The sequence below is a fragment of the Ictalurus furcatus genome, chromosome 21 (assembly GCF_023375685.1).
Source record: "Ictalurus furcatus strain D&B chromosome 21, Billie_1.0, whole genome shotgun sequence".
NCBI lineage: Eukaryota > Metazoa > Chordata > Actinopteri > Siluriformes > Ictaluridae > Ictalurus > Ictalurus furcatus.
In genome coordinates this window covers 20624015-20643691 of record NC_071275.1, presented here as the reverse complement: position 1 = coordinate 20643691, position 19677 = coordinate 20624015, and the positions used below count along the sequence as shown (strand labels likewise).

At 44.6% G+C, this 19677-nt stretch overlaps 2 protein-coding genes across 3 annotated transcripts; both read right to left on the bottom strand.

Annotated features, from left to right (window-relative positions):
- Positions 1 to 2605: 2605 nt before the first annotated feature.
- Positions 2606 to 7452, bottom strand: abhd14a (abhydrolase domain containing 14A). The gene is made up of 5 exons (XM_053652758.1): positions 6513 to 7452; positions 5382 to 5662; positions 4716 to 4831; positions 4247 to 4482; positions 2606 to 3921 (listed from the first exon to the last, which is right to left on the bottom strand). The coding sequence occupies exons 2-5, from the start codon at positions 5639 to 5641 to the stop codon at positions 3739 to 3741; spliced, it is 795 nt and encodes a 264-aa protein (XP_053508733.1). The 5' UTR covers positions 5642 to 5662; positions 6513 to 7452; the 3' UTR covers positions 2606 to 3738.
- A 1718-nt stretch (positions 7453 to 9170) lies between these two features.
- Positions 9171 to 17005, bottom strand: hyal2b (hyaluronidase 2b). 2 transcript variants are annotated; one of them, XM_053652755.1, is made up of 5 exons: positions 16643 to 17005; positions 16042 to 16097; positions 13310 to 14273; positions 12053 to 12142; positions 9171 to 11439 (listed from the first exon to the last, which is right to left on the bottom strand). In XM_053652755.1, exons 3-5 carry the CDS (start codon positions 14237 to 14239, stop codon positions 11062 to 11064), a joined length of 1398 nt encoding a protein of 465 aa, XP_053508730.1. In that variant the 5' UTR covers positions 14240 to 14273; positions 16042 to 16097; positions 16643 to 17005; the 3' UTR covers positions 9171 to 11061. The 2 variants fall into 2 exon arrangements, with proteins under 2 accessions (XP_053508730.1, XP_053508729.1); XM_053652754.1 differs by lacking the exon at positions 16042 to 16097.
- Between the last annotated feature and the right edge of the window lie 2672 nt (positions 17006 to 19677).

The following is a 19677-nucleotide window of genomic DNA, read 5'->3' as shown; positions in this document are numbered from 1 at the left end:
TGTCCAGGGGGGATATATTTATTAGGCAGGAAGTGAACAGTCAGTTCTCCAAGTTGACGTGTTGGAAGCAGGAAAAATGGGCAAGCGTAAAGATCTGAGCGACTTTGATTTGGGTCAGATTGTGACGGCTAGACGACCGGGTCAGAGCTTCTCCAAAATGGCAGGTCTTGTGTAGGGTGTTCAGGATACGTAGTGGTTAGTACCTAACAAAGGTGGTGCAAGGAAGGACGACCGGTGAACCGGCGACAAGGTCATGGACGACAAGGCTCACTGATGCGCCTGGTCCGATCCCTCAGAAGAGCTACTGTAGCACAAATTGCTGAAAAAGTTGATGCTGGTTCTAAGTGAAAGGAGCCAGAACACACAGTGCATCACAGCTTGCTGCATATGGAGCTGTGTAGCTGCAGAGCGGTCAGAGTGCACATGCTGACCCCTGTACACTACCCAAAGCTCCTACACTGGCAACGTGAGCATTAGAACTGGACCATGGAGCGATGGACGAAGGTGGCCTGGTCTGATGAATCAGGATTTCTTTCACATCATGTGGAGGCCAGGTGTGTGTGTGTCGCTTACCTGGGGAAGAGACGGTACCAGGATGCACTATGGGAAGAGGCGAGCTGGCGGAGGAAGTGTGATGCTCTGGGCAATGTTCTGCTGGGAAACCTTGGGTCCTGGCATTCATGTGGATGTTACTTTGACATGTAAAACCTACCTAAACACTGTTACAGATCAAGTACACCCCTTCATGGTAACGGTGTTCCCTAATGGCAGTGGCCTCTTTCAGCAGAATAATGCTCGCTGTTACACTACAAAAACGGTTCAGGAACGGTTTGAGGAACATGACAAAAGTGTTCAAGTTATTGACTCAGCCTCCAAATTCCTCAGATCTCAATCCGATCGAGTGTCTGTGGGACATTCTGGACAAACAAGTCCGATCCACGGAGGCCCCACCTCGCAACTTACAGGACTTAAAGGATCTGCTGCTAACGTCTTGATGCCAGATACTACAGCACACCTTCAGAGGTTTCATGGAGTCCATGTCTCAACGCCTCAGAGCTGTTTTGGTGGCACAAAGGGGACCTACACAAAATTAGACAGGGGGGTTTAATGTTATGGCTGATCAGCGTGTGTGTGAACATATATATACAGTATCTCACAAAAGTGAGAACACCCCTCACATTTTTGTAAATATTTGATTATATCTTTTCATGTGACAACACTGAAGAAATGACACTTTGCTACAATGTAAAGTAGCGAGTGTACAGCTTGTGTAACAGTGTAAATTTGCTGTCCCCTCAAAATAACTCAACACACAGCCATTAATGAAGGGAGGGGATCATGCTCTGCCTCAGTATGTCACAGTATATGTTGGCATTCATGGTTCCCTCAATGAACTGTAGCTCCCCAGTGCCGGCAGCACTCATGCAGCCCCAGACCATGACACTCTCACCACCATGCTTGACTGTAGGCAAGAAACACTTGTCTTTGTACTCCTCACCTGGTTGCCGCCACACACGCTTGACACCATCTGAACCAAATAAGTTTATCTTGGTCTCATCGGACCACAGGACATGGTTCCAGTAATCCGTGTCCTTAGCCTGCTTGTCTTCAGCAAACTGTTTGCGGGCTTTCTTGTGCATCATCTTTAGAAGAGGCTTCCTTCTGGGACGACAGCCATGCAGACCAATTTGATGCAGTGTGCGGCATATGGTCTGAGCAATGACAGGCTGACCCCCCACCCCTTCAACCTCTGCAGCAATGCTGGCAGCACTCATACGTCTATTTCCCAAAGACAACCTCCGGATATGACGCTGAGCACGTGCACTCGACTTCTTTGGCCGACCATGGCGAGGCCTGTTCTGAGTGGAACCTGTCCTGTTAAACTGCTGTATGGTCTTGGCCACCGTGCTGCAGCTCAGTGTCAGGGTCTTGGCAATCTTCTTATAGCCTAGGCCATCTTTATGTAGAGCAACAATTCTTTTTTTCAGATCCTCAGAGAGTTCTTTGCCATGAGGTGCCATGTTGAACTTCCAGTGACCAGTATGAGGGAGTGTGAGAGCGATGACACCAAATTTAACACACCTGCTCCCCATTCACACCTGAGACCTTGTAACACTAACAAGTCACATCACACCGGGGAGGGAAAATAGCTAATTTGGCCCAATTTGGACATTTTCACTTAGGGGTGTACTCACTTTTGTTGCCAGCGGTTTAGACATTAATGGCTGTGTGTTGAGTTATTTTAAGGGGACAGCAAATTTACACTGTTACACAAGCTGTACACTCACTACTTTACATTGTAGCAAAGTGTCATTTCTTCAGTGCTGTCACATGAAAAGATATCAACAAATATTTACAAAAATGTGAGGGGTGCACTCACTTCTGTGAGATACTGTATTATTAATAATTACTATTAATAAAACTATTATAAAACTATTAATAATCTTCCTGACACTGATTAATTAGCTATATTACAGCAGAGTAAATCTCCTTTAGCCTTTTAAAGGGTTGGAAACAAACATTATTACATTACTGGTGAAGTGTGTGTGTGTGTGTGTGTGTAAAAATGTATTTAAACAAAATAATACATCCTGGCAAAATTCAGTCGTGGCACAATCATGCCGATAAGGCTACTTTTATTTGATTTAATTTAGTGTTTTAATAATGTTCAGCTCTTTTCTATTTACAAGCAACAACCCACATCTGATGGACTGTACACACAGACTGTACACACATACTCAAATTAAAATGCTTGCGAGAAATAAATAACCACGTCACAACTTAATACACAGAGTGGAACTGCACTGCTTTACCGTAAAGTGCATTTAACGGAAAACTTTAGAGACGTTTAAGCAGGCCTACAAGGGAGACCACCCATTTAAACCAAGAGAGAGTTAAAGGAACATCATATGAAGGATTTTCACATGCACACAAAGCATTGTAAAGCTGCACCGGAGACCAGAACCAAGCCCTGATTGACAGGTTCAGATTGTCAAGAGTTCCAGAAGGTGGTGGTGCGTCCTGAAGCAAGCGGCTCAAAACACTCACCACGGGTTTCACTCGAGAAATGTTAAAAAAAAACATCACAGACTGAACAGAGTGCGTGGGAGAAGATCACCTCATCAACCTCAAACAAGCTGAAGACTTGTTTAAATTAACGATCCCTGGTTTTCTCTCCAAAGTATTCAATCTGTTGAAAATGTCAGGTCCCTAAATTCTGTAAAAACACACCCAAAATTTTCATTAATCCTTAAGCAAAAAAAAAAAAAAAAGCATTAAAAAACAAAAAGCAAATTCAGATAAAGCAGCAGCGACAGTCTGTTCACACATTTTATCGTCTGCATTTCAGATTTCACTACAATTTTGACGGGACAGGAGGGGGCGTGGCCTTTAAAAGGGGCATGGTCTACGGGGGCGAAGTGATACCAAAGGAAAAAGAGTCATTCTGACTAGAGCACTATGTCATGAACAAGCTGTGCGTTCAGAATAAAAGCTGTACTGAAAATCTTTGAGGTGAAATGGCCATCTTTTCACATTACGTTCTCTTCTTCACCTCCTCCCATCTGTCTCTTTCATAGTTCATCTCACACACACAGGAGCAAAATCATCACACTATTTTTTTTAAATGGCACTACACTTGAGGTGATGCGTCTGTTTTAAATTTCAGATAAACTCAATGTTTTAAAGGACCGTAATTGTTGTTATAATGTCCCCCCCCCCACGCCCACGCCCATTGTGTTATTCGAGTGTGTTGAGGAAGTGGAGCAGCGCCTGGTGGAACTCTCGCGGTTTGTCCATGTAACAGGCGTGTCGTGCTCCTGCAAGCTTAACCACCGAGTGATGAGGGAGATGCTGCAGGTTCTTCAGAGACTGAGAGCCCAGATTAGTGTCCAACTCTCCAACCACAATCAGAGTCGGAGTCTGGAAACAAACACACACACACACACACACACACACACAATTAGTATAATGCTGCGGTTACAAGCTGAACCTCAGACTGTTGCAAAGCGCCGACACTGAAGACTCCTTCCATAAATGTGAAATAAACGTCTTCTTATAGAAAACCTTTTTCTTGAAAAAATCTGTTTATGTGGAGTCCCCGTGAATGAGCTGTTACTATAGAAACTATTAGAACCAGTGCATTAATATAAACCTGTGATTTGCAGCTGCAGTGCTGTTATAGAAAAATTATCAACATCTTTAGACCTACAGCACTCCAATGCCACACACACACACACACACACACCTGGATGTCGTGGTACTGCTGTGGAGTGAGTGTTCGGGTGGCGACAGGTGCGATGGGGATGAAGGCTCGCAGCTGATCACTGAACCTCTGCAGGAAGGGCAGAGCGTAGTGACCGCTCATAGATGGAGTGATGAGAACCGGAGCGCGAACTCCCAGAGCCTCGAGGAAATGCTTCAACAGATCCACACGACTCCGCTCAGACTTCACCGACTCTGACGCTGGAGACTTCCCAAAACCTGATGAGAGAGAGAGAGAGAGAGAGAGAGAGAGAAAGATACAGATAGATGGAGTGAAAAAGTGTAAGAATGAAGAACAGACAAACAGACAGATCAATACATTAATCAATACATATTGCTGTAGTGATTAAATATTTCCTCAGCATGTGAAGTGTGTGATCTGATTCTTTCTCCCCCCCGTTGTGTCTATAACACAGAGGGAAAGCAGGGTGTGTGTGTGTGTCTGTGTGTACCTGGCAGGTCCAGAGCCAGCGCCTGGTATCGGTTAGCGGCGAGCAGACTGAGCGTGCCCAGCTCCTCCCACGTCCTGGAGGTGAAGGCCTGACCGTGCAGCAGCACCACCTGCAGCCTGACACAGGAATTACACAACCATCAACTCACCTCAACCTCAATAAACATTACTCTGCATTCACCATGCCTGTTTGTGTAAGATCTTTTTCTTATTATAGATATTATTAATAATTATATATTGTTATACTCTTAGTTCATTTATTATTATTATAAATAAGGCACCCGCAATAGATCTTTAGCTAATTTTTAATGCTTGATTTTGATTGTGTTCCGATTTTAGATTATTAAACCTAGAGATTTTAACAGAAAGAAACTGTGTTACTTATTATATATTATTTATTTATTTATTATTCTCATGCTTTATTATATTGCAGCATTTTCAATGGTATTTAAATAATGTATTCCAACTAAAACATGAATATATTTGGGTATATTAAAATATATAACCATATTGCTATTGTTTTTCCATGTTTAAAAATTATGAGATTTGTCAGAAATGTGCTGTATCTTTTTTTCTTCCTTCACTTTAATGGTCTCTTACATTTGTGAAAAGTATTATTTAATTGTATTATTGCACCATGTGTGGAAGTCACATGACCAAACCAGACCTGGGTAGGACCTGTCTCCCGGACAAGTCCACAGGCAGGGCCTCTCTGAAGAAGAGCGGCGGGTCGCTGGGGATCTGTCCCGTGCGAACGGTGATGTTGATGGGTAACGGAGAAGCTGAGATGAGCCTCTGTGACCTCTGCACAGCCAAAGACGGCTCAGTGTTGCTCTGTCTGATGGAGGACGGCAGCAGCAGGTACAGCAGCACGGTGAAGAGCAGCACCAGGCCGAGCACCACCGCACGGTTACGCAGGAAACTCATCGTCTCGCTGGAGAGCCCGGTCTGTTCACAGGAGAAAGGCTTTTCATTTCATTTATACTCATCAGGATCCATAGCTGAACAGTCAGCATTAATAGCCGGACTATTAAAGACAACACAAATCTTTTCAAGTGTACTGACTGTTCTTGAACTAAAATATCTGCGAAAGTGATGCTGATTAGATTAGATTCTCCCTCTTGTTCAAAATCTCTTCCAGAATATTCAGTCGTCCTGAACTCGAATCATTTGAACCGAACAGAGCGACTTGAATCACTCAAAATAATCTTTTTGAATATTACAGATTACATATAGCGATAAAAGTATTCCAATTATTTGAACCGAACAGAACGACTCGATTGTCTCAAAAGAATCATTTTGCACATTACAGACTACATACGCCGATAAAATAATTCGTATCATTTGAACCGAACACAACGAGCCGATTCATTCAAAAGAATCGTTTGGGACATTACAGACTACATACGGCGATAAAAAAAGGATTCGAATCATTTGAACAGGACGACTCGATTCACTCACGAATCGATTGGGATATTAGTAGAGGGAAGGCGGAGTTCACGTGACCTGTGTAGTAACCAGGACAAGCTGCTGCAGTGTGCAAGTATGCTATTTGGAACACACACTATAGGTCAAACTCCCCTATATACCTCGTTATAGGTGGTCTGAAATAACGGTTTTTTTTTTTTACTTCCGCTATAGTGCACTAAACATGAGGTAAAACGGCATGCCGGATTAATCGCAGATGATAAGTGCGCAGATCGGGGAGCACGGCTAAGATCAGCACAGCTAACTCACACTTCAGCTAACGGAACGAGAACCATATTAGCATTGCCAACTTTCACGGAGTCAAACTCACCTACAGAGAAACGCACTGAAAACACAAACCGGAGCAAAACGCTGTAAGGACGTGTTTTGTCAGGACGGACATCTTGACAGCGCGGTGCACGATTTGCTCACGTTATGCACCAAAACAGTTCCGTGTGGAAACACATTCCATGCTGACAATGGTTCCGCCCTTCGACTATTTTGAGATAGTGCATTTTTTGATTTCCATGAGCTGTAAACCGTCATCATCAAGATTAAAACAATCAAAAATATTTAACTTTATGTGTAATGAATCTAGAACATATGAAAGTTCCACTTTTTTTTTATTAATTCACGGGGAAAAATGAACTTTTCCCACGATGTCCTACTTTTCTGAGATGCCCCTGTATTCACCTTTTGCACTTTAACAAAATTAGACATCAGATGCTCAGACTGAGTGACTGTAGATGAGTGGGTGAATTCCTTTACAGTTTATAGTCCATTTTTGCAGAATGTTTCTGGGAGAACGTGAAGCTTCAGAGCTGTAATGAGTAGGAGTAGGGCATAGTCAGGATGACTTCAGAAAGGAACTGACTTGGAAAGCGCCTACACACTCATTCTTGCATGACTCACAGGCCGTATTTGTATGGACGAGGTTATAAATGATAAACTGGCGAACACATTGAACCAATTTAAGCGGCAAGAAGCCTGGCCTGCTCCAAGCAGCGTTGCGGTTCACCATCGAGCCTTGAGTAAGCACATTCCCAACGCTTCGGTAATGTTCTGGAAAACAATCAGAGATTAGGGAAGTTCTCTCTCAGAGGTCAGAGATTGAGGGTGGAGTGAGGGAGTGAGAGTGGACTGGGAGATATCTGACAGAGCAACGACGAGACCCAGAGTCTGGTTTGAGTTATGGAACAAGGATTCCTCTGTCTTTTCCAGACTGGTAATGTTGCCTTTGGCAGCTTCCAACAACCAACCCCCCGCTGAGATCTGGGACAGATCCCAAAAAAGTAAAGTAGAGGGATTGGGGGTGTTTGGGGGGGGGGGGGGTGAAGTTAGTCAGCATGTGTAGGAAACCACCAGGAGCTGAACAGAGGAGGTAAGAAGCAAAGCTTTGAATAAATGGTTGAATAAGTGCAGTAACACCAACATAATGTTGTGTAAACAGTCAGAATATTACACCACAGCGCTGTAGGATTCCGGACTCTGATTGGTCAGGAGGTGTAGATGAATTTTCTGTAACAGCAGCTCTGACAGTCGTGCAGCTGCACATCACAGGTTTATATTAATGTGCTCGCGTTAATTATAATACGTTATCGTTTCTACAATAACAGCTGGTTCACACGGACCCGGTTTAAAAAAGAAAACGTCATCGTTGACATGGAGAAGTTTCCTATAGCATGTACAGTGCCCTCCACTAATACTGGCACCCTTTTAGTCAATACTTTGTGCTACGTCACTTTGAAAAGATAGCAGCTCTGAGTCTTCAACTATCATGCCTGATGAGGTTGGAGAATACATGGCGAGGGATCCGAGAGCGTTCCTCCATACAGAATCTCTCCAGATCCTTCACATTTCATGGTCCACGCTGGTGGACTCTCCTCTTCAGTTCACCCCACAGGATTTCTATGGGGTTCAAGTCAGTGGACTGAGAAGGCCATGGCAGGACCTTGAGTTTGTGGTTGATTCATAACATTTCCAGTTGACTGGAACTTCTTAATTATTGCCCTGATGGTGGAAATGGACATTTTCAATGCTTGTGCTATTTTCTTATAGCCACTTCCCATTGTGTGAAGCTCAACAACCTTTTGCCGCATATCACAGCTATATTCCCATTGTTATGAATGACTAAGGGAATTTGGCCTGTGTGTTACCTCATATTTATACCCCTGTGAAACAGGAAGTCATGGTTGAACAATTTCCTGTTCCTAGTCACCCAGGTGTACTAAACAAATATTTTTCTCATATGAATTCATGGGGGTGACAATAATTGTTGCAGTCCTATATTTAACAAAGATTTTTTTTTTGATAAACCGGTGTCGTGTTTGCAATTGTTTGATATCCGGGAGAGCAGATTATTTTTGAACAAAAGATCAAAAGGTTAAACAATTTTTCACAGCCTTCTGTGCTCATATTTATCAAGGGTGCCAATATTAGCGGAGGTACCGTATATGGAAGGAGACTTCAGTGTCAGCACTTTGTAACCGTCAGAGGTAAAGCTGTAAGTTTTCCGACATCTTCAGGACAGAGGAGTTTACGCTTCTTTGCGGTTTCTCGGTAACGTGCGTAACAAGCTGCGTGTTTTGTTTTATTAACTTTAGTAGAGGGAATAAAGAGTCGCTTTTGAGGGAACGACCAGCAGTTTATAGCTGCTATAATCTAAGCGAAAACAGGAACTAAATCATTTCATGAATGTGCAGGATATTAAAGGTAATTATAAAGGGATAAAAATACATATAGAATTATACTCATTGGTAAATCACTGTGGTGTAAGAGGAATAAAACACTCGGGGACGTGCCATTATAGGAAAATAATCAACAGTGGTATCGGGGTGGTAACAGTAACTCTCAGCGCTTCTTTTCAGGCCACATCACCCCACACGGTTGTGGATTGTTTTCCTATAACCGCACGACCCCGGAGTTGTCACACACCTGGTATGTCCGGTCCGGTCCGGTCCAGTCCAGAAAAACCTCTCATCAAATCACAGCCCTTAAAGCATTTATTTATTGTAAAGTAATAAACATCGAGTTACAATCATTTGGATTTGCACTAACATATAAACCATTGTTCATGATCAAACCAAACAATCTCCAGTTTAAAAAAAAACAACAACCACCCACCATTGAGCAGAATTTGGTTTCAATATTAAAGTGAAATGTGAAGGCGCTTGGTCAGATCACCGTGTTCTCCAGACAACTTAAGACGCACTTATGGCACTCTTTTTTTTCCTATTGTTATGCTAGCACCAAGCTATTGGCAGTGTATCTCCTCAAACCGGCACACCATACTCACGCGCACTCACGCACACACACTCAAACACTCGCTCACAGGCGCGGTGTGAGTCGGCGCTGAACGTCACAGCGTGTGATAAAAGGCAAAGAATGTGTCCCGTAGTCCAGAAAACATGGTGATGCTGGCGACTGTTGCATTATACAGAGTTCAGGTCTTTGTATTAGAGACACAACACCTACACACACACACACACACACACACACACACACACACAAACATGATTCCACCCACCACTCGGAGAGAAAGGTTTAAAAAATACTACAAAACACATGGCACTTAATCTCTTCCAGTTTGCTCCAGACGATGAAGGAGACTCTGGCAGATGAAGTGACACCAGTCCAGCAGAGGTCCCACATCAGATAGAGGCTTTGGGTGAATTTTAAGTTGCGTAGACTTGTTTAGCGATGTAAGAAAAAAGAAATCCAGTATTTTAAAGCAGAAAACAGCGAGGAGCGTGGTTTATTTACGGCTCCGCACTTTTCCACAACACAGAAGATCAGGAGGATCTGAAACGGTTAAAGGTTTTAATAAACTCTCTACGTCACTCACAGGCTCGTCACGTCTACGTTAGAGCTGGGCCATGATTATAAAATACTGTGATACTGTGCTGAGAATATTCGGTCCGTACAGGATTCCGTGGAGTTTTTGTGATTGTCGAGGCCCAAAACGCTTGAAGAAGAAATCCTGGAGGGATGACGTGAGGATCGTTGCGAATAATTCTCTTACAAGCGTGCGCTGTAGAGTCAGAGCCACGTCATTACCGAGTTTGTTTTCAGAGGAGATCCGCCTCTCTGTCCTGCTGAACCGTCGACACGATCGAATTTACAGAAACGCCGCGTGGAAAACAAAAAACCTGGCAGAACGTTCAGTCACCGGCCAGCTCTAATCTGACCTGCGTTTCTTCTCCTCAGTGTGGAGGTCTGATCTCCTGATACGACTCCTCTCATCTCTCCTGCTGGTGTTTTTCCGCCAGCGCAGCGAGCGTAATCTGGAACCGCTAAAGAGCGGTTCTCGGCCAACAAAATCGGTTCGCTTCTGGTACCAGACTGCTTCTGAAATGGAAATGTTTAAAAGCAAAAAAAAACCAAACCCATCAACAGTGCGAGAGGAATTTACAGATTACTGACTAAAAGTAATACTCTGAGGAACGCTTTACTCCTTAACATCTTTAAAAAGCTACACCACACGTTCCAAAGTCCGGAGATACAGAAATGTTTACGGAGCGGATGGGAAGATGCGTAACAAGTACTAATGCAAACAAAGCTTTCTCTTAGCAGCGACATCTTTAAAATGAACACGAGTCGAATCTTTGTGCTGTGTGGAGGTTCCAGGAGTGCGTACGGTCCGTCTCTCAGGCCAGTGGGAACATAGGTTCAGATCTGGCTCTGTGTTAGTGGAAAAGGAGCATCAGCGTGGGAACCGTTGAGGGGGGGAGGGGCAGAGCGTAAACCTCTTCACCTGTCTAATCAGTTGTGTAGTTCATGGTGCTGTGCAGCAGGGGGCAGCACTAAACGCTCACTGGGAAAGCAGCAGAGGTGGCGTTCAGCTTCTCTTTCGTCCGCCGGGTTGTTTTTTTTTCCTGTGGTCACTGCAGAAAGGTCAGCATAAGCATTAGCACCAGCGCCCCCTGCAGGCTGAGACCGGCTCTATTTCCGGACGCTCTCTGCGAGCACATGGTGCCCGTGTAGCCGGTGTAGCACTGACACCGGAAGTCCCGGTTTAGCCTCGCCAGCTCATCCCGGTCCATCTTGCCACGCACGGCGAGGCGTCCCCCCCGCAGCTCCAGTGTGTGCGTGCGAGTGCTCAGGTGCAGGTAGGTGTCTGTGTCGGGGAGTCTGCGCAGGCAGCGTCCGTGCCATCCGCACAGCTGCGCGCTGCACTGCTCGGCCGCGGAGGAAACATTGAGCAGGTAGCGGCCCAGGGCGCCGGAGCGGAGGTACTCGCTCAGGCTGAAGCAGCTCGCCTGCACGGGAGGAGAAAAACAAGCGTCAAACTCGACACCAACGGTGCGGAAGGAGACGCCTCTACAACACCTTCGCCGCCGGCAGCGATTCTAGTTCTTCTTGTTAATGTGTGTGCCTCAAATACCCTTTAAAATACACTTCAAACAAGAAGAAAAACTCATTCATTTGACCTTGCTGTGACCTCGACCCTGTTTGGATCTAATCAGTTTATCTGCTGGTTATTAGGACGACGATGACGATTCCATATAAATCCTACAAACTTTAAACTCATTCTTAATTAAGATATCACGCTAACACAAATCTCGGAACTATTAACGAATAGCGTCACGTTTACGTATTTAATATCGGCGTCAAATACTGTTCCATCCTATCTACGTCAGATCAAACCACCGCCACCTACAGGCGGCCTGAATAAACCGGGTATAAAGTGGGCGTGGCGGACATTCGGATTTCGGGCAAACTGGTGCTTTAACGCTATGTCACGCCGTACACAGGAAAGAACAGGAAGCTACAGGAGTTTATGCGCTCGGCCTCCAGGGGTGTCGTTATCTGCCCGGGTGTGGTGCTGCGTTGTGGGAATGCAGGCGGCGACGGAGAGGGGTGGAGTCTTACATTACTGCTGGCGTAGGAGGCGTCGCCCCACAGGATCACACCGGCAGCTCCCAGAGAAACACTTTCACCTATAGTGGAGATCAGATCCATCTACACACACACACACACACACACACACACACACACACACACACAGAAAGAGAGAGAGAAAAAGTGTTAACACTGATTTGCTACAGAGAACAGTAAGACACACACACACGTGTGAGAGAGGTATGTGTGAACACACACACACACACTCACACTCACTCAGAGAAAAATGAGCTGAGACAGCAGGGATGTTTCTCTGCATGTTTTCCATCAGAGTGAAGTCTGCTGTGAAGAGTTAGAGGACTGCTGCTGCACTAGCTTCTCTCACACACACACACACACACACACACACAGGGCAACTAAGGGGAACTTCAAGAACGCAGATGAGCTTCGGTGTCCAGGAAAGAAAGTGTGTGTGTGTGGGTGGGGGATATATATTTATAACCAGTCAAGTTGAAATGCCTCGTGGCTCTTGTGTTTCTGATCGAGAGCCTCGTCTCTGCCAGGAAAAACCCTTTCTAAGTGCGAGTACTCCAGGAAGCCCCGTCCGCCTCGCCGGTTTGCTCTCACACACAGCAGGGAAGCGCGAGAGAGCGCAGGAACGTACAGAAATGCCACCCAGCTGATATAAACACTCTCCTTGCGTTTATTTTTCCTCTGACCGAACCAACAACCGACTTCAGAGGATCTGAAGGATTCTTCAAAGCGAAGCCTGCATTCTTTCCTCTGTGGAGAGCAGAGATTTCCTTCCTGAGGAGACTGGGATCTCTCTCTCTCTCACACACACACACAGAAAAACACTCCAACTTCTCTCTGCTTTCCCACTTTTAAAGAGAAAACACACCCATCTGTCTCTTCATCTGTAAACCCATCCCTCTGTCTGTCCATCTATCCGTCTCTCTATCTATCCGTCCATCCAGTCGTCTTTCTCTTGACACACTGTCTGATGTGCCAGTCATTACCAGGGAAGGGGGCGTGGCTTTTGTGCCAGTCAGTACCAGGGAAGGAGGCGTGGCTTTTGTGCCAGTCAGTACCAGGGAAAGGGCGTGGCGTTAGTGACAGTCAGTACCAGGGAAGGAGGCGTGGCTTTTGTGCCAGTCAGTACCAGGAAAAGAGGCGTGGCTTTAGTGACACAGCTGTAAATCTTATCGTATTAAATTACTGTGTTTACATTCATTCTACAATACGATGGTCGACTTTTACATAATTCAATCTGCCTGTGCGTCTCACCTCAGTCAGCAGCATGAGCTCGTTAGTGTAGGTGGGTCGCGTGTAGACGAACACGGGCCGTATGGTGCCGTTCCCGGTCGATGCCAGCCTCATGCCCTCTCTGACGCGGTTCCTGACGAACTGCCGGCCGATGGCTTGGTCCTTCAGCGTGCGGCTCAAGTACACGGAGGGAAAGAGCGCTGTGCTCTCCGTCCACAGCCACTGCAGCTGGTCGTTGCGTTGCATCTCCACTTCCGGGCAGTGACCCGTGTAGTTCTTCAGGCCGCTGTTGCTGAGGTAGTTGTGATTATAGCAGTCGGGGAACAGGTAAAAACCCCACAGCTGCTGGGGGCGGAGACTCTTCGCCGTGCGCAGCGTCTCCAGCATGAACTTCCGCGCAGAGAGCTCGAAGTCCTGCTGAGCCACTCTGTTCACCTGCTCAGCCGACCAGCCGGGATTCTTTTCCGATACGAGCTTCCTGGATTTTTCACGGTAAATATCTTTGGCGTTCCAGTTGCGGATCCAAAGCGGCCTCCATTCCTCCCAGTCGAACACGGCCAGCCCTTTAGCCAACGTATTTTTGCCGATGTACTTCTCGAGTCCTTTGGGAATTTTCTCTAAATGCTGTGTGAGGCTGGCGAGCTGGGGCAGGCCGCCGTTCACAGAGGTGCCGTTAGCTTCAAAATACGGGTACAGCCCCAGGCGCTCTTTGTAGAAGATGGTGAGGTTTTGGCGCACAAAGCCCTCCGTGGGGTACGCCACAATCTGGAAGAGCTCGAAGGGGAAGTTTATGCGGTGCCGCGGGGTACAGTCCACCGTCGGGGCGTTCCACACCAGCAGGAGAGGCTTCTGCGAGTAGAGCGGCCATCTTGTGGTTTTGAACTCCTGAGCACAAAGGAAGGTGGACAGAGCCGACAGACAGAACAAACGCGGGAAGAGAGAGAGCGACATTGCTCCCGGTTTCTCACACGGCCACCTCTACGCCCTGTAAACACACACACACACACACACACAGAGCAGTGTAGATCAGCTTTAAGACCTCTAAAACCTGTGATATGGCATCTATTTGTAGCCACGCATGTTTAACACGTTTAACACGTATGCTCGGAGAAATCGGTTTCCCAGCCATCCGCGGAACCACAAATGTGCGCTTCAGTCACGATAAAATGCTGGTTTTACAGTTTTGCTCACTCTGGCCTGGTTTACCCAGCGGTTTATAAATCCTGCAATCGAGCTGAAATAAAACGGAGTTATGTTTTTCACTTCAGTTACAATCTGATTAAATTATATAACAGGACAGTAAAACTTTTACAGGCCTGACTCTGGGTACAGATAATCAGATTTCTAACATAACCCGATACTTATTACGCACACTCGCACACTCACACAATGCCATTACCACATTAAAAGACTTTTGTGTTGAGGCTGATGAGTATGAAGTATTCTGGGTAATGTTTCTGTATATTGGTTTAAACTTCTCGTGACTTTTTCAGCAGTTTGTGTTTGTTCTGATTCTGGAAACGGCTGCTGTCTGCATTCTTGTAGGCTTCACAGACTAATTGAACACACACACACACACAAACAGCATGTCCTCACAGGTGTACTGCGTAGCTACAGACCAGAAATTCCTCTTGTCTGGATGTATTAGGAGTGCAGGGGCATCGGAGGGGGTTTTAAAGGAATCAGATGACACACGGGGTGGTGTATCAGAGCGCTGTAGAGAGAACCCTTTTTAGCCCCGTGTGTGTGTGAGCGCTGGATTTGCAGCCTAGACTAACTTCTGAAGAATGCTCTCCAGACGGCAAAAATAAAATAAACCAAAGCATCTGACCGTACTTACAATGGCTATAAAAAGTCTACACACCCATGTTAACATGGCAGGTTTTTGTGAAGTTAAAACAATTAAACCAAGATAAATCATGTCAGAACTTTTCCCAGCTTCAAAGTGAACTTTTAAACTAAACTGCACTAAAATCGACTGGTGTTTGTAGGCAGTCATGATTCCCTCCACCCTGATAAAAGCCCCAGTTCTGCCTAAAGAAAAGCAGCTCTGAAGCGTAATGCTGCCACCACCGTGCTTCACCGTGTGGACAGAGTTCTTTTGTTGGTGTGGTTTTTTTTTTTTTGCACCAAACAAACCTTTTAGAATTATTGGATTATTATACCTTTTGGAATTGGTTTCACCGGACCATAACACATTCTGCCACATGGTTTGGGGTGATTTAGTGATTTAGAGCTTAGATGTTTTTTCACATGCAGAGTAATCAGTACTTGTATATGATATGATCTGATATTTACGTTTAAACAGAAGATTGAAAACTTGTGTAACTTTTTTAAAAAAAATTTTTTTTCCCTAAAACGTGTCTGGTTGAGAGCTGGAGACGTGACACAGCGTGTGACTCGGGTGTAACACCACGACTTTTTTTGGTTAAAAGAAATATTACTTTAGTCCGAAACTCACACGCGGTCAAAAAGAACAGATCGTGGTTTTGTTAGGTGTTTCGTGTCTCCGGTTCGATCCCGAGCTCGCGTTACAAGTTTCACACGTCCTCCACGTGTCTGTGCGGGTTTCTTCCAGCGTACTACGACCGGCGACGTTAAACCGCCCCAGGGGTGCGAACGTGTGTGTGCACGATGCCCTGCTGTGATGGCTCGTCAAGTTATCCCAGGCGTATGCCTGCCTCACGTCCAGCGTTCACCGGATCCACGGCCACCCTGAAGAGTATGGAGACGGACGAGGGAACTTTACTCACCATTCAGCGTGCTTTTCCTTCTCTAACACACCTGTTACACGTCCTCAGGTGCGTCACTGCAAGAAAAACAGTGCAGTGCAGTTTGTCTTCTACTAACTTAACAGATCCCGATCTGATCTCATCTGATCTGATCACACACCTTATCGGGTTGAGAGACTCACAAACAGTATTTCATCCTTATACACTCCTATTTCACCACTTCCTGCGAGTTAAGTCATTATGATTGCACACACACGCGCGCGCGCGCGCACACACACACACACACACACACACAATGTACAAGTTGAGACATGCAAGTAGTCAGAAAACAAAACAAGAGGTACGGCGCGGTCCTGTTTAAAGCCGACAACGTCCTTTATTTTAATAGGAAATAATAGACGCGTTTAGATGACGCAAGCAGGCGCTGTGGTTAATTAAATGTCAGCGGTGAGCGCACGCGCTCGGCAAATAAAGTTCAGCACGCTCGAGTTTGCCGATTTGAAAGAAAACTTTGAATTAACGGTCGCGGCGAGAAAACCGTTACAAAAGTGAAACGCGCGCGCGGCTCTCGGGACTCTTGGAAAGCAGTGTAATGTGGAGTACAGCAGTGTTTATGACTGACCTGGAGAAGACGTAGCTAGCGCGGTGTTTCAGCTCAGGACGCCGGTTTATTCCACTCTCACACACAGTCAGCACCGAGGTCACTCTGCCCATCACTTTACAAACCGAGTATTCATTCATTAACTAAACCTAACGCCGTGTTATTTCCCCCGGACTTAATCTCTTTCACAAACTACTCCTCGCGGCTTCGTGTTTCTCAGCGTTTGTTGCTCCTCCACACCGCGAGCGACTTTTCATTCTTTACGGCGATTAACTAATAGCGCTGTGGTTCCGGCCTTGGGTTGTTCCATTATTTGTTAAGTATAGGGGTGTCGCTAGAATATCGCTACACTCATCTCTTTTAACGTGTACATATATAAAACCGACGTGTCTTATTAACGCGTACGGAGAGTATTCTAATCATTTATGTTGTTCTTTACGTGCTTTATTTAGAATTAGATACAGGTAGCACATCTGGAACACCCCCTTGCTCCCCCGCTCCCCCGCCGCAATGGTACAGTCGGATGAGTTCTCAGTTGGGGAGAAGATGAAATGGACTACACGGAATCCACAGAAGCGGTTAACACAATAGGGGGCCGAGTTTCATTCTCAGAATTCAACTTGAATTTTTTTCCAGAAAAACTTTTTTCTTCTTCTTCTTCTCTACGTCGTATTTCTCTATACGGTTGCACAATCACTCATAAAGTAGTGCGAATGAAAAGACAAACAAAACAACAGAAGCCCACTATTATGAAAGCTATACATGGATGAGGAACTGTGGTTTTGTTTGCACTGTATTAAGCAATAACAAGCACTCACATTCACAAACCAGGACATGTCGAGTTATAATCATGTTTTAAATGCATTATAAAGGATTTTTGTTGCTTCGCGGTGGTGTTGTCCGATACGGTACGCATCACGATACAGACGATATTGCCATACCATGCGTATTGTGTTATACACATCACATTACAGAAGATCACGAATACTGATACTTGTTGAAACGATACCACACAATTTTATTTTATATAAACTAAAATATATCCCATTAACGATATCACTGTGCCGATGTTTTGAGCACGGGCATACTATCATTAAAAAAAAAAACCTTGAAATTACACAGTATTATGTCTTTACGCTGTTCCTTACAATACTAAATCAACACGTACAATGTTAAAGTGTCTAAGTGATGAATTAACACCTTCACCTTCAACTTCGACTAAAAAATTCCCTTGCTGGCAGGATGAACTTCTTAAAGATTTAACATGCAAGATCCTACACTATTTCTTGGTCCCTGTTTCAGTGTAAGCAAATATGTGATATTGACCATGTTAAGTGCTTTGTACAAAAGGTCAGATTTTCCACATGTCTAATCTCTTCTACTGAAGCATGTGATCAGAGGACACTTTTGCACAAACCTGTGGAGTGCATACCAGCGTGAGTGCACACTGTCATTAAAGCAAATAGGGGACGAAAAAAACTCTAAAAATATATATTTTTTTCAGATTTATAAAAAAATAAAATCTCTGAAAAATATTTCACAAATTCTTCTTTTCACTCAAGTTCTTGTCAGTAATGTAATTTGTAATGAAAATGGTTGTATTAAATAAGAAATGTATTTTCACTAGTGCCCTCCTCTCAGAGTTTTGGACCCTGGTGTATTTCCTTAAGGTCACACCTTAAAACAACAACGATCTAAACTTAGATATGTTTCACCCTCAGGCTTAGCACTTACTCAGCACATGGTGATGCCAATCTCTCTATTAGAGCTGCATTAAAACTCATAGTATTGCAAATCAGACCAGAAGATTGCTCTGGGCACAAGCAGATATCCCAATATACTCAAATGATTTCCTCTTTCTTATATTAGATTAAGGACAATCAATTATAGACTAATTGCTCATATTGTGGGTCCTTGTTGCAAATTATTTCTGCTTAATGACACAAGTGCCATAGAAAAGACACACAAATGTTTTGCTTCAGTCCTCTTGTGGTAGAAACCATATAATGTATACTTTAGGACACATCTCATGTACTGACAAACACTTTCAAGTCACTAAACTCTAGTACTGACTAAAACACTGGTATTTGTGGTCACTAAAATGGAGTACTGACTAAAACACTGGTGTTTGTGGTCACTAAACTGGAGTACTGACTAAAACACTGGTGTTTGTGGTCACTAAACTGGAGTACTGACTAAAACACTGGTGTTTGTGGTCACTAAACTGGAGTACTGACTAAAACACTGGTGTTTGTGGTCACTAAACTGGAGTACTGACTAAAACACTGGTGTTTGTGGTCACTAACTTTGAGTACTGACTAAAACACTGGTGTTTGTGGTCACTAACTTTGAGTACTGACTAAAACACTGGCGTTTGTGGTCACTAAACTGGAGTACTGACTAAAACACTGGTGTTTGTGGTCACTAAACTGGAGTACTGACTAAAACACTGGTGTTTGTGGTCACTAAACTGGAGTACTGACTAAAACACTGCCGTTTATAGTCACTAAACTGGAGTACTGACTAAAACACTGGTGTTTGTGGTCACTAAACTGGAGTACTGACTAAAACACTGGTGTTTGTGGTCACTAACTTTGAGTACTGACTAAAACACCGGTGTTTGTGGTCACTAACTTTGAGTACTGACTAAAACACAGGTGTTTGTGATCACTAAACTGGAGTACTGACTAAAACACTGGTGTTTGTGGTCACTAACTTTGAGTACTGACTAAAACACCGGTGTTTGTGGTCACTAACTTTGAGTACTGACTAAAACACTGGTGTTTGTGGTCACTAACTTTGAGTACTGACTAAAACACTGGCGTTTGTGGTCACTAAACTGGAGTACTGACTAAAACACTGGTGTTTGTGGTCACTAAACTGGAGTACTGACTAAAACACTGGTGTTTGTGGTCACTAAACTGGAGTACTGACTAAAACACTGCCGTTTATAGTCACTAAACTGGAGTACTGACTAAAACACTGGTGTTTGTGGTCACTAAACTGGAGTACTGACTAAAACACTGGTGTTTGTGGTCACTAACTTTGAGTACTGA